The following is an 18,505-nucleotide window of genomic DNA, read 5'->3' as shown; positions in this document are numbered from 1 at the left end:
TTAGCACAGGCTTTGAACTGGTGGGTGTTTTATAAAGCTGTTCGTGAGTTTGAATGGTGATCTGTTTCTTAGGAATTTCATCAACACCAATGGAAATCTGGTGTGTATCATTTACCACAAGAAAGGATCACCAGTCGTTCATAAAGTCGCTCCCAACTTACAAAAAATATTATGATACACCCACCTGGGCCCCGTCTTACAAAGAGTTAAGATTGATCCAATCAATCTCAAATTTATAGAAATCCACCAATGTCATAATTTTTTCTCAAGGAAATTAGTTCATTGTCTTTGAAAACAAATAGAAGCATACTCAGTTGTCAAGAAAACAGTTAATATATGAACTATGATCATTCATAAAAAATATTTTCAAGAAACGTTAAGTTGTTGACGGGCTGGCTTTACTCTATGTAAGATGCGCCCCTGGTCTTCAGAATACGGGCCGTTGTGTTTGATATAAGAAAATTTATATCTTAGTGTGTGAGGAGATATAGGGGAAGTGCAATTTAGTTGAATGGCAAATGCAACATTGTATATATCATCACTTAAAGTGATGCTACTGAACAAATCTTGTTAAGAATAATACATTATCTGATATTCTTTAATAGTTTGTATTCCATTTTGTTTCTTAATGTTATTTCCAAAGGAAAAAAAATCTGTTTAATCTCAAGTTTTTGTATTTTCATTTTTCATTTTTTATACTTATATCAAATTTCAATACCTTAATGTTATGGGGAAAACTCATACCCTTTTCATAAACCTATCCAATTAGCCGCCTAAGATGCCCCCTCCGATGCGGTTGTGTTGGAAAAGGGTGACCTTGTGACCGCACCATGGCAATTATCCGCATTATTTGGAAATGCGTTCATAAACTCAAAATCTTGTCCCGATGCTGCTATTATGCGGATAATAGCAGCATCAAAATAATGCGGATAACTCTGGTCCTCCAATTTTACAACCAAATTATGCTGCTATTAGCCGCATAATTGGGTTTATGAAAGGGTTATCAAATAGATTTATAGAGAAATATTCCTGTTATGAGGTATGAAGTGTTGTGGATAAGTAAAGCAAAAGGTCCTGGGTTCAAATGTCAATGCAGAACTTATTTCCTTTGGCAAGTCATTTACGTAAATCTGCCACTATTCATCCAGTTTTCCCGATAACACTCCAGCATGTTGGGCATTAGTTTTCTTGTGGCTTGACACTTAGCTAAGACCTGGGTGATGCTAAATCGCCATGCAGGAAAAATATAATTCAGGGTCACTTCACCCCCGAAACGTTGAAGAGCCCTAGACAGTTCAGAAAGATCCCCAGAAAATCCCCATTCATTGTGATGTTTAAAGCTTATTCAATGTTTCAGATTTAGGCAGTTGGTTTTGAAATGTAGCACCCAAAAATTTCTTCTTTTTTTTCTAAAAGCCCCTTACAACACGGACACAAGCACAATCCAAGTGGCCGCATTCATTATTACTTTCCTCATTTCAAAATCTTCATATTCTGGGCCGTGCCCAAAAACACAGATCAGCGCGTGATCATCAGGCCCCGGTGGGGTCACTCAGCCGCAGAGGGGGACAAGTATGACCGTTACCACAAATGCAAGTGACCCCCTATTGCAGTCAATTTCAAGGACATTTTGTGAAATTTACCCCCTTATTTTCACGCGAAACAAGGACAAAATTGCGGTAAAATGGTACCTTGAAACACCCCTAATTATAAGATTGTAAGGACACTTTTGCCCATTTCGCAAATTAACCCCTATTTACCGTATTTCAAGGACAGGGCATTTAACACCCTTTCCTTATTAGAGGAAATTGCAACACAGACGTCGGAGTGCTCAGTCCTTAAAGATGACCAAGAGCCAAGTCATACTGATACAATAATCCAAAAGAACTTTGAAAAATAAGAAAAGTAGAATTCTTTGTAAAAATAAATGTAGAGTTCATATAAAGATATAGAGCATGATGCGCGTGCCCTCTGCGGCTGGTGACTCGGCGACGGATTTTACTTCCCATAATCGTTCTCCCCTTTTTCCTGACCCCTATTTCCATCAGATCGAGGACGGTGAGCACCCCTATTTTCACTACTTCGAGGAGTGTTCTGTCCGCGGACGTTCCGTGAAATTGACCCCTTTTCCCGCGATTTTGGTAACGGTCATGCGGTCCCCAAGTCATATTGAGTGACCCCAACGGGCATCAGGCTGACTTGTTATGTTTGGTTTCATTGATCATGATATGCAATCAAGCATTCAAATCAATTGTACAATTTAATGCTTAGCCTTGTGTTACTGGCCCCAGATATAACAAGATTCCTGGGCCCCATCTTACAAAGAGTTACGATCAATCATAACCGTGGAAATCCAACAGTAAATCCATCAGTCTCATAATTTTTTCTTAGAAACATTTGTACAATGTCCTTTGTATGCAAAGAGAAGCACATTCAATTTTTAAGAAAACATTGAATGCATGAATATAGGCCTACATCATAGCTAAAAAATATTTTGAACAAACATGCATAATAGATGTTGACGCTGCTGGCCATCTAGTTGCGATTGATGGGATCAATCGTAACTGTTTGTAAGACGGGGCTCAGATTGTCCGAAATTAGAGTTCGAACCAATTTACCAAACGTTTTATTAGCTTGCCTGAGATAGAGAACACATTTTTTATTGCTGCTAATTTTCCAAACTTATGGTAATTTTTACTTTATTTGATGCAATTAAGTGTTTTTCTTTTTTTTCTTTTTTTGCTGCAATTAAGACTTTTCTTACTATGTTTACTTCTTCACTGAATTACTCTGAATTTGCTGATTATTGCCATATTTTTATATACATGTATAAACATCTTTTAAAATGTCATTCAATTTTATGATTGTATGAATGTTGATTCAAACGTATTATCAATGTATTGATTCAGGAATTCTATTAAAATTATAATTGAAATTTACTTCCAATTCTAATGCTCTTCATTGTTTCTTATATCCTCAAAATGAGGTGCTTTATGTTTAGGTGAAGAAGGGTGCCCTCCATTGTTTTTATCCATTTGGTCTATGAACTGATGGTCTAATTCTCAGATCAACGACCTGTGCGAACACAATCATGGCTAAACCCTCTTGGTCTAATTACCGTTTGGTCCAACCATCACTTGGCTATAATACTCACCAGGGGGGCGTTTCACAAAGATACAAGTATGACTCAAGTCACACTTAAATGCTGAAGCGTACATGATATGCAATGCACAATCTTTTTTATGGATACGCAGTAGTGCGCGACCTCATGACACGATCTGACCAATGCGGTCAAGCCTTTCATACCGTACGCAACTTGGTGTTTAAGTTCGACTCATACCCAAGTCTTTGTGAAACACCCCCCATGGACTAATGTCCAGAGTGTCCAATCTCCACTTCATCTACATTATTTTACAATTTGCCAAATGAAAATTTAGCCTAAGTGATGTTATGTTAGACCAAGTGGATACCAGACAAAATGGGTGTAGCCTGATTAGTAGATGAACTGGTTTGTGGACAAAACAGGATTAGACCATGTGGGAGGAGACCAAGTGGCAAATTTCCCCTTCACACAGAAATCTGTGAGGATTGCTTTTCTCTTTGGTCACTCTTATTTATTTTTTTTGGGGGGAGCATGCATGTACATGAAGGACCTGAATAAAAAAATCCTATAGCTATGGGGACTTTGATTTGGCCACATCACATATGATTACAAATTTTAAAAAGTAATGTTTCTTTGATATTTTCACTCATTTGCTTCTATCTTCTTTTTTTTGGGGGGGGGATTTCTCTTTGTTTCCCTATTTTGGTATTAGTGAAGAAATGGAAGAGATAGGAAGATACACACGATAAGCCAAAGTGACAAATGACAAAGCTGAACATCATATATCATATATGGCATTAGATTTAATCAATTATGCCAAATTGTACTAAATCGTAAACATTTTACAACATATCATATGTGCTTTGTCACAGAATCACGGAATTACATCTGACCAGACTGGTTGAAAATAAAGATATGCATAAAAATTATAGTTTGCAGTTTCACACTAACTTTGGCGTTACAGAGCCTACGATAACTAGTTTTATCATAAGAGAAAAATCAGATTTTCAAAGAATAATCGTACAAAATACTAAGTAAAATTCAAACTTTTGCTCACAACAAAGCAAAATCTGAAAAACACAAAGAAAATCCAATAGGGACAGAGGACAATTAAAGCTTCCGAGTGTCTACAACTAGATTATCGATCGCTACGTCACTAGGTCATATCGGGTCACTTTGGCATTGCTGAAGAAGGCAGCCGAAAATTTTGAGGCAATTCTTTGGATTTTTTTGTGTTGTGAGAAAATGTTAAAATTTTACTTATTTTCAACCACCACAGATGAACTTCCATGATCATACAAAATACCTGTTTAAAGTGATCAATTAAAGGTAGGATATCCATAAAAACACCTGTAATTCCTTATATGACATGCACTATCTTTAGAACCCAGACTGGCAACGCATGATTAGATTTCAATTTTTTGGTTGTCTAGCCAGAAGTACATTGTGGTATGCTTTATGCGATGGGGCCCCACAATATTTTTCATCTTCCAATGTGGGAGAATTTCGCAACATCAATCGTATTAGTTATGATTCCTAGTATTAAAATAAAGGAAAATGAAAAGTATGGGCCTCATCACATAACACCTAATTTTGGCTAATAATACAATCAATCAACATTCAATAATCATAGAAGTTAGATTTGATTGCAAGTGAATCATATGTTGACATTCTCTTTGTAAGTAATATTAAAAGTTAATTTGTTCATAAAGAACAGAATATGCAATAATGATTCAAAATCAAATAAAAATTCCTATTTTTTTCCAAAAGTAGAAAAAAATCATACAAATCCTATCAAATCAGCAAGGACTCTTATCAGATGACAGAAAGAGTCCTTACCTTTCCCACATATAGGCCCATATTCAGTTGTACCATGGTACAAAACTTTTGGCGGATTTTGTGTACGTAATTATGCATATTTCAGCGTGTGCAATATTATGTCAAGTCAAATTCTAAATGAGCACCTTTGTCAAATGGCACTAAATTAATGTTAGAACAGAGCATAATAATATGGGAAATCTGCATTTTCAACAGGATTAATACCATAGTAAAATTGACATCTCTTTGAGAACAAAATAAATTTGGGGGTGCAAAATGGCCAGGTCTAGTTGATATTTTTTGTTTGTTATCAATTTCAAGCAAGATCCCTGAATGACATTAAGTGTTTGTTTCGTGAAGTCAGTCAGACGTGTGAAAAAAACAATGCAAGTCCATGTAACACATACATTCAGGAAAAGCTTTTTATTCTGTACCATCGAGTCGGTGAATTGGATCATGAACCAGGGGGAAAATTACATGGAGACGCATGGGGCGATTTTGCCCCAGAAATGTCTTAAAGGGCCCTGGAATATTCCCATTTATTGCAATGTTAGCGCTTATCCCATGATGCAGACCAAGGCAGTAACCAAAAAAAAAAAAAAAATTGGGATTTTTTGTGTGTAACAAACATTCATTTCCTGCATTTCTGCTCCGATCCAATGCCTTCTTTTACTGTCTTTGATTTCTCAATGTTCATTTTCAATTTCCAAGAGAATTTCTGCTTTGATTACGATTCACAAGCTTATCAACTCCCTCTATAGGTGGAATAGGAGAAGGGACTTAAAAGCAGAGGAACATGGTAGTGCTGGTTAACGTCTTCTATCTCGAACACGATCTGTAAATAGAACAAGAGAAACAAATAAAAAAAATCAAAAGATATTCAAAAATGAACTACTAACAGTTATAAATAATGTTCTTGAATAATAATAGCACTTGATACATCAGAATGACATCTCTGAGATATAAATCATTCCACAAAAGATGCTTATTCTAGAAGGGGTTTACTTCACTTAATGGTTACCCTTAAAGACAGAGCACCCATTCTGTATATTAGGGCTGACTCCTCCCAAGTCATTTTTTTAACCGCTGACCACGAATGGTATTCTGTCGCAGATTGCTGAAATAAAGAAATATATAAGAAATCAAATGTCATCAAAGACTATGAATATCAATCACTTTTAGCATGTATTTCCTTTCCTTGATCTAATGTACACCAGGGTAATTCCATAAAATGATCAACCTTTTTGTACATCCGACCCCCATTCTCTCAAGTTTTACTTCAGTTCATAAACTGACCAAGTCATGGTCCTTTGAGAACATTACAGACTGTCAAAAGAACCAGAAATTAGAGACAGCAAATTTCATGAAGGTCCCACATACATGGGTTCGGATGTACATCTTTATGGAATTGCCCATATCAAAAATTTCATACGTTTTTCAAAACCTCTGATCAACCAAGTAGAGCTATGGAAATAATAGTACTGACTACTGAGCAGCATTTCTCAGTTTTCTTGCTTGAATTATTAAATTGGCTATTAACATTATAATACTGGTGCATTATCATTGTGCAGCCATGTTGTTTATTTGCGACTCTTAAGGGGTGTTGCAAGAAAATATTACAAATTTCTGATGCAAATTTACAACTGATATATCAACTGTGTCTATAGAAAAAAAATTCAATTCAATTCAATTGAAATGAACATTTATTTTTCTTCAATTTCATTACATTTTTCGTAAACATAAATTCACACAAAAATCAGTTTGTTATGAAGAATGTAAACATGTACATGTTAAGTTTAAAGAAGGCGGCGTATACCCTAAGAGCTGAGGCTTGATTTTTACTGCGAGATACAAAGAAGCGGACCAGCAATCAAGTGCAAACTTGCAATTAATTATGAGACTTATACTTAGTCTTATGACCCAAGATTCACTAGCAATTGTCTGCAACTCTCTTGCAATGCCCCATAAGTAACTCTGCTGCAGAACTGCCTCAGAGTAAGAAAAGGTTACAAAGAGAGAGAGAACACAATAGCTGCGCTATGCATTTAAACAGAGATGTATATTTTCACAAACATCTCACCTCTACAAAGGGATAGAATCCCTTGATGTCATTTGCAGTGAAATATGAGCCTGTGTCGAAGTAGAGCTTATATACTCCTGGGAGGAATTGGTCAGCGGTTAGGAGACCTGGACATCTACCATCAGAATTGGTTTGCCTATTAAAAGTTTAAAAAAAAGATTTCTCAAGTATTAATAATAATACAGATTTATATTGTGTATAAACTATTCATTGAAGTACCGGTATATATTATACTGCACTATTTAAGACTCCTAAACTGATTGTTATTAAAATGTTTTGAATTGTAATCATTATTATTATATTCAATATAATAACAACAACAAAAATTTTAAAAATAATATTAATGATGTTGATGATTATGACAATAATATTAAATTTTACTTGTATTGTGCCAAATCCACTTTATACTAGTAGAGTGCTCAAGGTACATAATGTACTTTTCAAGACTTTTCAAGGAAAATAACGAAGAATGGAACAATGTTTCAGAAGTTACATGTATATGTTTTTAATGTCTTCAGGATGCTGTTCCATAACTTAAGGGATAAGTAGGCAAATGATCTTTCCCCCAAGGCTTTGGAAACTTAATAATTATAATCTGTTTTCACATAGCGCCCATCAAATCAGAATACAGGGCTTGAATTAATCCAAGGTCACAGCCAAGGATGCCCTTTTGACTGGCTTCAACGCCCCTCTCGTTGGCTTGGAGATTTTTAGTGCCCTTTAAAAAAAACAAGTGGAATGCCTCTGGCCGTCTCACCTGCATCACACGATTCAACATACCAGCAGTGCAGACTTTGAAAACTACTACAACTCGCACAAGATGTTCAGTGATACTTGGTTACTCTTATTTCCACGTTTACAGAGATAGGATGGTAATTCAACAAATACAACCAATGTGGCCAAAGTTCAATGACCTCACATGACCTTTGACCTTGATCATGTGACCTGAAACTTGCACAGGATATTCAGTGATACTTGATTACTCTTGTGTCCAAGTTTCAAAAGTCAGATCAATAAACTGGCAAAGTTATGATGGTAATTCAACAGATACCCCCATTATTGCCAAAGTTCATTGACCTTTGACCTTGGTCATATGACCTAAAATGCGCAAAGGATGTTCAGTGATACTTGATTACTCTTATGTCCAAGTTTTATGAACTAGACTAACATACTTTTAAAGTTATGATGGTAATTCAACAAATACCCCCAATTCGGCCAAAGTTCATTGACCTTAAATGACCTTTGACTTTGATCATGTGACCTCAACCTTGCACAGGATGTTCAGTGATACTTTATTACTATTATGTCCAAGTTTCATGAATCAGATACAAAAACTTTTAAAGTTTTTATTGTAATTCAACAGAAACCCCCAAATCGGCTAAAGTTCATTGACCCTAAATTACCTTTGACCTTGGTCATGTGAAGTGAAAAAAAATACGCAGCTTTAAATGCGCGTAATCCTTTTATACAAGCAAAGGATATGACAAAAGTTATGACAGGGGGGTAGCAGTCATAAATTTTGTCATATCTTTTAGTACCAAATATCCCGATACCCTGCCGACTGAATGTCAAGCAAATAATTATATTATTTAGATTAGATTGTGGTATTAGTTTTACTCATCATCCATAATTTTCAAAATTATTTTTTCATGCTACAATTAGTTAGTTTTTCTACTTCTCCTCTAAAATCCTTCACAGCTTCCTGTCTCTCTTTGTAATTAAGCGCATCAATATTCGCGTAGTTGCGCGATGCCAGCAACTGCATTGGGGATACGCCCTACCTGTAACAGGGCCTTCCTATTGGCTAGAAGGGCTCCCACTGGGAACTAACGATGATTTTGATTGGATTGCTTCCGAAAAGATGGGCGGGAACTTTGGGAGATATGACAGGGAAAAGACAATGTTCAGAATACCGATTTGTGACAATCATAGCGGTGTCACATCTCGGAGAGATATGACAAAAGTTTTGACAGTGTTCCAGAATACCACCCCAGGGTTTTCGGATTCCCATACCTACCAACATTTGGAAACCCAAAATCTGGACAACCACCGGCCGGGGGTCCAGGGGGCCCCCTTGGATTTTAGCAACTTTAAAGGCCAAGGGAACACAATTTTCATACTTGAAATGAATGCATTGAAGGTTGCAAAATCTTTTAAAATACACTGTGGTGTACCGGTAATCAAAGTGGGCTTGCACTTTTATCATTTGTAATTTATTTGTATTCATAATTTGTAATTTATTTGTAATACAACAGCAAGTCTCTTAATTTTGATGTTACCCAACATTTTGCACTATTCGCACTATATACTTAAAATTAACTTAAATATTATTCTGTGGAACTTGAAGCACCTTCCTTCTGATGGAGTGTGTTGTACGTGGCTGTCTGCATTCTTGAGCACACTTACACTGTAAGAAGCGGCGTAGCATGTAATGTCTCTGTTTTACACGATAAACCGGGCAACGAATGCGTTATCGAACGCAGTCCAAGTAGGTACAATAAAACAAAATGGTGACTTGACGACAAACACACAATAACACATGTTCCGTGCGCGACGGCCAAGTCACTTTTCGTTACTCGTAGTTCGGTTCAGCAAACCATAATACCTGTTTTACCTATTACGCACTGCTGAATGCTAAACTGCAGAGTGCATACTGTACACGCGCTGTGTGAATCGCAGTACATAGCATAGCATGAATAAAATACGCCAGTAATATGGTGATGCCCTCTTTCGGTTAAGATTACAATTTTTCTTTCTCACATGAAATTTCAAAAGTCGGGGCGTCCCAATTTTTGGCCATTTTGAAAGTTGTACATCGGGACGATCCAGATAAAATCGGGACAGTTGGCAAGTCTGGATTCCAGTGACCTGGGTTCTATTCCCACTTGGTGCTCTAGTGCTATTTGGTAAGGCATTAATCCTCATTACCAGGTCCCTCGGAGGGGACCTAAGCCATCGGTCCTCTGGTTGGTTGCTTGCTTACAGGCATTCATGCTTTATTAGCAATCAAAATAACCATTTCCAACATTGCTGCTTGTAAGAATTGCCCTCTACAAAGTAATACTTCAACTCACCCTTCTGCAATTTTCTTCCATTGTCCAGCCATAATGTAGTAGGCTTCAATCCTGAGATTAGCAGCGGGCGAACCCCTGGCAGTGTCCAGGACATGGGTGGTTAGAGGGCTGTTTGCCTTTCCTCCTGCAGTCTACAAATAATGATATTAATACAGTGATAATAACAATAGCGACAGTAATATCAAAAGTGAGACTAGTAGTAATTGAAAATTTGAAATATTAATAGAAATTTAGAACCAATAATAGTAGGATTCAATCCTGAGATTAGCAGTGTCCAAGACATGTATGGCTAGAGGGCTGTTTGCCTTTCCTCTTGCAGTCTACAAAAAAAAATAATTATAATGGTGATGATGATAATGATAGAAATAATAACAAATATAACAAAACAACAATAATAATTATGATAATTATTAATAACAATAATAGAAGTGGTAATGTAATAACAATAATGACAATAATTTCATTTCAAGATCGATTCACAGCATAGCATTAGAGTTGAACAAATGTAATTAACAAGCTAAAGCACAAAGCATTAGCAATACTCTCTTTAATATAATCAACTGATAAATAATGCAATACTCATTTAGCATTCCAAAAATGTATACAGGTAAATAAGCAGGAAAATAATAAACAAATCATTCATTTCATGGCAATCAGGGGCTCATGCACTCTAGTCAAAGTCAACAAAAATTTTAATATTAATGATTAAAAATTATCCAATAAAGCTCTAATGCACATGTACAAAAACACCAAAACACTATTAATGCAAAATCATGAAATTGCACTAAGGCCTGATTATCCCGATACATAGGAAAACCATTGAAAAAAAAATTCAACAAAGAATCAGTAAAAGGTAATCTGACTAAGCCTTAGGTGAGCATGATCACAGAAATAAAAATAATGGGAAGGCTTTTTAGTTTCGCCGAATGCCGTTATTCTACCAAAATCTACCTTAAGGCCTGGTCACACTGCCTGAGCATTGTTGGAGCGGTAGGGAGAGGCGGTCGAATTTCGCTCACAAAATTAGGGAAAAAAAAAAAAAAAAAAAACAATCGAAATCGAAAATGGTTAAAGGTAGCGAGTGGTGAGGATTTTTTCTCTCCGCTCCAACAACGATCGGGCAGTGATACCAGGCCTTTACAGAAAAGGTGAGTACACATACATTTAAAAAGTCATTCCACGTCATTAAACTATTGTATATTGGTGCAGTTAAATGCAGAAAACACAGGCACATTTCTGTTTTGTGTAGTTATCATTATTATCAATAAATTTATAGCCAACCTACCTGAAATCACACTTGTTCATTGCAGATAAACACTAAAGGCAGGGTGGGGCTCAATTACAATCATAATTACATGTATGTAATTGAAGAAATGTTCAAGTACAATTACTTTTCAATTGAATTACTTTCAATTATAATTACCTATTACTTTTGTCAATTACAATTACAATTACTTTCTATAAAATTCATGAATGAAACCAACTTGTATACTGTACGCATTGGCAGCGGAGCAAAGGATTATCTTTTGTGTTTGGGGGATGGCTATTGTTGCGTCCCCCCCAAACAAAAAAGATAATCCTCTGCTCTGCCGCCAATGACTGTAAGTAACATGGAACTATTTCAATATAATTCTATATTATAAAGAAATTGACAAGATGGTTTGTTACGGATTCTGCTTATTACACTCTTTGATGCTGAAGCAGTTGACATGACAAAGGTCATGAAATTAAAACATAAATTATTAAATTGATGGAAAAGTAATTGAATGTAATTAAAAGTAATTGATTACAATTACTTTCCCTTTCAAAATTTCAAATAAAATTATGGCAGTGAGTCCAAACTTCGCGCTTGTCCATACTTCGTGGACGGTTATTATCTTAAAAACTAGCCAATATCCTTAAAATCTTACATCATCAACGTGAAAAGCGACTTAAAATTACCCCTTGGACTATTGGTGTAAATTTCTTTAGGATGAGTTCAGTATTCATAAAAATATTGACAAAATATCGGCAAATTTGTCACCATTAGCGCCTGTTTTGAAGAAATCTGATATTCTCAACAAGCATGACGATATCACCATTTTTCAAGCAGAAATCATCAAAAATGTGGTACTTACTGATTCAATAGCATTTTGCCATCAATCTGATATAAATATGTCACTTTTTGAGCTTGAGCTTTTGTTTAAATCTCCACAAAAACTTTAGTCTACGAAGTTAGGTCACGCTTTTTCAGAATGGTTTTCCAGCACAGCGCACATTCCCCGATCGGAATAGAATTTTGAGATCGCGATACCGGCGAAACCCCTTGGCCTAGGCCTACTTTACATTTTTTCGTCCATCATTTTGCAGTTTAGATACTTGCCATCAATGTGGTAACTATTTCTTGAATTTTAAAGCCTCTAAAATAAATCCATGCAATACTGCCCTCAATTTATTGCTATTAATAACACAACAGTGTTGAATCATTATTGCAATAAATTAAGGGGAGTATTGCACAAATTTACTTTACAGGCGTTAAAGAAAATTACAATGTTTCAACCTACCCCATGATCCAACTAACCCCGGTCTCCCCTACAATTTCATGATATATCACATCATTTTAAAAACAAATATTTTGTTTATTTGAACGGACGAATGAAATGTTTGCAGATGATTTAATTAAAATATGTTTCACATGGCGCATCATAAAAGATAGGGGACACGAAAGACGGTCCTTGCAAAGACCCTTTCGTGCAATCGGCCATTGGCGGCAGGGCAAAAAAAAATTAAGGGGGGGTCTCCCTGAAATTTTGTGATGGAAACATTTTAAAAAATTTGACAAGCAAAAAAAAAAAAGTGGGGACAAGAGACATTTAAAGGGGGGGTTCACTAGAATTTAGGGAGATGGAGGAAACAAAATTGACAAGCAAAAAAAAGAAAAAGAAAAAAGGTTATCAACTAAAAATTTAGGGGGGAACCCTTTAGGGCAAGACTTCCATATGTCCCCTCCACTAAAATTGAAAAAAAAAAATATGGAGGTTTATCAAGAATTATCTAACATATATCTAAGAGATTTAAGAAGGAAAGGTCGGATACATACCAATGGCTTTATTCCGTCAAAAATTTGAGTGTGTGTAATTCCCAATGGCATCGGTTTATTTAGTCAGAAAAATAAATACCCAATACTCTTGGAGAGTAGACTATATCGGTTGATAATTTTTATGAAACCCATGGCTTTCAACAATTGCTGCTAGCTCAGTGAGTAAGGAGACAGACTGGAGATGCTTCGTTCTGCAGCAAGGGGTTCGAATCCAAGTTCCCACCGGAACTTAGAAAAAAAGAGAAAGACAGAAGGGGTTTTGGGGAACTATTTTTTTTAATTAATAGTGGAGGGGACATACATGACATATATATGGAAGTCTTTCCCAATTTAGGGGGACCATCCCCCACCCACCTCAAATTTTGGGGGGATCTGTCCCCCATCCCCCCGCTTCCGCCGCCTATGCAATCGGCCCCAGATTTCTCCTTCCTTTTATTTCTGTGATCATGAATCCTGATCAATCATATTTACACTCAGGCCTGCGTGAATTTCAGTATGTGGGACATGTACAAAAAGAGCATCACCAATTTACACATCTATATTTAGTCCATCTGAGTAACTTTTCTCCAAGAAAAACTATCAACCTTAAAAATACTCACCTCTACATTCTCAAGGGCAATATTCCCTCCCTCTGCAGGAACAGATAGATGAGAATTAAGGGCATCTACACGTTGGCAGCTTCCCATGTTTAGATTCTGTATTACTGTGGCTAGTCTTTGCATCAGACACTGAGTGTGTTTTCCTTCATTAATTAATTTTTGACATGCATGCAGTTTTCTTTGTGCATCCTCCGAGGATCTGAGTAAATACCACACTAAAACTACTTTATTAGATTTTAAAAATAAAACAGCATAAATGAGTGATTTTCCTTGTCAACACAAAGTAGGCCTATTATATAAACTTAGCATTTTCATACCTTTTTAACAGATGTTTTCCTCTTTCCTATTTGTCTTTGTTCTTTCAATGCTAAAGTCATATTTGGCCAAAGTTCTCTATTTTGGCAAACCTGGCACTGCTTCACCTTGAAAAAAAATATTCAACAAGAATCAACTTTTGTAACAATTAATGAACTGGCCTAATGCCAAAACAAAGTCTCATACTAGCTATTATCATTATTACTATCAATCATGTTATGTTATCATTATCATAATAAAAATTGTAATTGTAATAATAATAATATCAATAACAATAATAACAATCATTATTATTATTATTATCATTATCATTATTATTGTTATTATTATTATGATAATAATAATAATAATGATAATAATAAAAATAATGATGATGATGATAATAATGATAAATAACAATAAAAATAATGATGATAACAACTAGACCTACTACCATGACTGCTGCTAAAACTACTTTTATCTTTTATTACTATTATTATTGTCGTCACTGTCGTCATCGTCATCATCATCATCATTATTGCCAAATCAACTTTTTCTTTTAAATTCTCAAAATAGCTTTTAATGTTTGAAATGCATTTCATTCTCCCATCTATCACCATCATGGAAATACAATTGGAAATTATGATTCCATTTTAACAATTCTCAACATTTTCATGTTCTTTTGTTTCCATCTAAAACACTCTAAGAGCTTAAGAATATATAATAAATGACAAACAATTAATTTAAGGTTCATGACACGGATTCATCGGATTTCAAAGCCAGGGCTCCAAGAACAGACATGATTTGTATCTCTCTCTCAAAGAAAATAAAAATGTTATTTCACAACAATTATCCTTTTATCTCACCTTGACTTTAAGATAAGACATCAGCCCTCTCCAATAATATCTCTGAGATATTTTCTTGAAGGTCACATTCAGGCCCCCATGACCGCCAGAAGGAGAATCATGAAATTCTCTGAACAACTGCTCTCTTTCCGAAGTTTGGACTACTTTTAATCTTGTCATGCCTTTTCTAAAGTACAGTTTTTCATCTACATAAAAAAATAAAAATTTATCAGAAATGCATCAAGAACTTGATGAGTAATTTTCGTTCACTTTCATACTGTACATCTAGTTGGAATATAACTCCTCTTATTGTTGAAATCTTTCAGTTCACAGAAAAAAAACAGTGAATTTTATCAGTTCAAATTCATTATTGAAATGGGCCTTATAAAGTTTAGGTAAATACTGAAATATGTAATATCTGCTATACCTAGACGTATGATATCTAATGAGGAAGAATCCAACTCAGTCAAGCGTATATTTTCATGAATTGTTTCGGTAAATATTTTATACTGTAATTGAAACAAATAACAAGGTACTTGTTATTTTTTATTTATCAGGAATTCCCGAGGTCGATATAATAGATTACATAACATTGAATTTTAATTGAACCAAAGGAAAAAATTGTTGTTTTTTGTAAATTTCATACTTTATTAACCATTAGTAGAAATTACCTGATGAAAAGGGGTAACCCCATCCCCCACCCCCCTCACAGAATTCATTATTTTTTCAACTGACTTACCACATAATTCATATTTCTTTATTCTTTTCCTGAATGCATTCTGTGCTAGTCGATGGGCAGGTTCCTTACCCGTGATTCGTTCAGGAAACTGTTTGGTGGTGAGAAAACACACAATTTCTCCATACCCTTGCTCATCCATCTCAAACAACAATACACTTAATCTACAACAATGTCACCTGAATTTCACAAAACAGCTTAAAATATTCCTCTTCGCATCTTATAGATAAGCTGAATTAGCTATAACTCTCATTTTTTTATAATAATGTTTAGTGAAGAATCAACAAATTTGTTGCCCTCCTCTTTCTTTCAGTTTCACAGGATGGGCCAAGTCTGCTTAGGGTCTTCGCCTCTTCGGCGACCCAATATCATAAGAATGGGACCAGGTCTTTGGCAAGTCTGCTGGGCAAACTTTCTCTCAAAATGACTTGTGTACTGTAGGCCCTCTTCTTCTTCTTTATCACATAATTATGCTAGTCTTATTTGAGACCCACTTGTTGATCAATGTTTCAATCATTGTCTATATGCCTGTGCCTACAGACTAGTCTTCAGCAGAATCCTGTAGCCGTTTCTAATCAGTCATGGATGACGAAGATCAAAACTCAAAAGTCAATCTAAGTATCCTTCCTTTTTTGCATAATCAATGAAGAGCCACAACTTGTTTAGTTTCTGCTACCTTGAAGAAGTACTCTCCAAAAAAGCGCACACGCTGTCCTGATCTTATTCCTGATAGGTGCAGTTCAAAATCAATGGATTTGATGTGCGCTTTCAAATTATATTGATCCAACAGGTACCCCTAGTAAGCAACCCTGTAAAAAAAAGGGGGAAATCAAAACCTGAATGGATGAACAGAGGAAAGAAAAAAAGTAGGAAGGAAGGAAGGAATGCGATCAGAATAAAGGATCTGATGTAAAGAAAACAGATGCAAAGTAAATAGAATCTATTTTTCCCCAATTCTACGTTGCATCTATAAAAGTAGAATTTTTTTTCTTTACAATCTTAACTTGTCCTATCCTTCCTCTCTCCCTCCCTTTTTTTCTTTCTTTCTTTCCTTCCTTCCTTCCTCTAGCTTTCTTTAACTTTCTTTCATTCTTTCTAAATAAATAAATAAATGAATACTTAACGTACACTACAGCTGACTCATCATTAGTCAAACTTCAGAGTCAAAACTTGAAAATGATATCAATACTTTTCACCTAGATGATAACTACTAGAAAAAGTAATTTAACTAGGCCTACAATTTATTTGTTATCTCACCTAGTACTACTATATTAACCTCGCAATACGTGTGAGTGAATCTCACCATGAATCTCTCCCGCAGCAAAAGTGCTGGTAATATTACACGATAATACACGCGAGGGACTGTATGTGGAGTCTGCTCATAAGATTGCCGGGAATTATCATTGATATAGACATTCACCCTGAACACAAAATAATGTCATCTAATAATTATGAAAACGAATCCGAGTTACCTTTCACTTAAACTAATGCGCAACAACAAAAAACGATATTCAAGCCGTGAACGTGATTTAATTCTGAAAATCATGCAGTGTATGTTGTTCCCAGCCCCAAGTTAGTCTAATCTCAAAGATTATCTTATTATACTAATATCTTTATGAGGATTATCTATAAACAGTTTACCTGCATAATAATGGCATGGCCGGAAATTAAACAAAAAGTCTGTGGATGATGGGGTGGCATGAAAAGTTAATGACTGAAAATTCCTAATGCAATAAAGAGATGAATCAAATGAGTGAATAAATAAATAAATAAACAAATAAGTACTTTATAATAAGTACTTTAAACTGTTTAAGTACTTTATAATAAGTACTTTAAACTGTTTAAGTACTTTATAATAAGTACTTATTATAAAGTACTTTATTGATTTGCAAATCAATAAAGTACTGATGAACCACACGTTATCTGTGTAACTTTTTATTTTATTTCATGCTCTGCCTCATCACAGACATCGAGCACTCTTAATTACAAGGATATCATTCTCCAAGTATATATATATATATATATATATATATAAGAAATAAACAAATAGATAATAAAAGAATTAAAAACTTGGCATTCTAACACGGCACTTTCATTTTATTGACCTTACCCCTGGATCCGCCAGTAGAGCCAGTAACTCTTAACGGAAAAGAAAGTTCATAACGACCTAGATGAAACAATTCATCCCTTAGTGTTGGTCAAAGTATAACCAAGAACAGAATCATATTGCATGGAAAAATCTTGAATTAATTTACGGAAATTTCTGAGGATGACGTTTTTAGAATCAACAAAAAGCAGCCATAATATTATAGATATTTACAGCAACTCAATATTGCTGCACCTCTTCTGTCAAAAAAATTAACAAAATTTTGAACTACTCAATAATGAATGGTTTTGTAGTGGAAATAGGCACACGTTACCCGGGACACTTTACCCCTATACCCCCTATATTATAAAGGCAAGGGGATAGGGATAATTATAGGCCAATTTCCGATGTATCCCATCTTAACAATAATGATAACAATAATAACAACAACATCAATAATAAAAATTATTATTATATACTTTTCATTTCTGTATATTATATTTTTGTGATTTGCTTTACATTGTAACTTTTGTTAAATTTTAGAAAGAAAAAGAATCAATCAATAATAATAAGCAGACGCGTACGCAGGATTTTTGAAAGGGGGGTTTTCGAGCTGATTTTTTTTTTTAAATCTCCCGCCCAGTCTCTAAAAAGTGATGAGCGGGGGGGGGGGGGGGGGTAGGTGATGATTTTTTTTTCCTTTTTTTTCAGCGCTGCAAATAAGACAATAACATTTAAGTGGGGATGGGTATGTAACAGTGCGGTCATGACCCGCGAGCGAGCAGAAATGT

General features: G+C 35.2%; 1 protein-coding gene across 1 annotated transcript; it reads right to left on the bottom strand.

Annotated features, from left to right (window-relative positions):
- Positions 1-3,899: 3,899 nt before the first annotated feature.
- On the bottom strand, positions 3,900-17,207 carry LOC121414708. The gene is made up of 7 exons (XM_041607781.1): positions 17,101-17,207; positions 15,632-16,437; positions 14,914-15,098; positions 14,071-14,175; positions 10,076-10,206; positions 7,002-7,137; positions 3,900-5,756 (listed from the first exon to the last, which is right to left on the bottom strand). The coding sequence occupies exons 2-7, from the start codon at positions 15,768-15,770 to the stop codon at positions 5,667-5,669; spliced, it is 786 nt and encodes a 261-aa protein (XP_041463715.1). The 5' UTR covers positions 15,771-16,437; positions 17,101-17,207; the 3' UTR covers positions 3,900-5,666.
- Between the last annotated feature and the right edge of the window lie 1,298 nt (positions 17,208-18,505).

Source organism: Lytechinus variegatus, chromosome 1 (genome assembly GCF_018143015.1).
Source record: "Lytechinus variegatus isolate NC3 chromosome 1, Lvar_3.0, whole genome shotgun sequence".
In the NCBI taxonomy this organism is placed as follows: Eukaryota; Metazoa; Echinodermata; class Echinoidea; order Temnopleuroida; family Toxopneustidae; genus Lytechinus; species Lytechinus variegatus.
The sequence above is the reverse complement of the archived record's forward strand: the minus strand, read 5'-3'. Positions and strand labels throughout refer to the sequence as shown.

Coding starts and splice junctions, on each gene's coding strand:
- LOC121414708 (XM_041607781.1), bottom strand. CDS start 15,770: ATGGATGAGCAAGGGTATGGAGAAATTGTGTGTTTTCTCACCACCAAA. Junction 15,099..15,631: donor AAAGAAATATGAATTATGTG/GTAAGTCAGTTG, acceptor TTTTTTATGTAG/ATGAAAAACTGTACTTTAGA. Junction 14,176..14,913: donor TGTCTTATCTTAAAGTCAAG/GTGAGATAAAAG, acceptor TTTTTTTTCAAG/GTGAAGCAGTGCCAGGTTTG.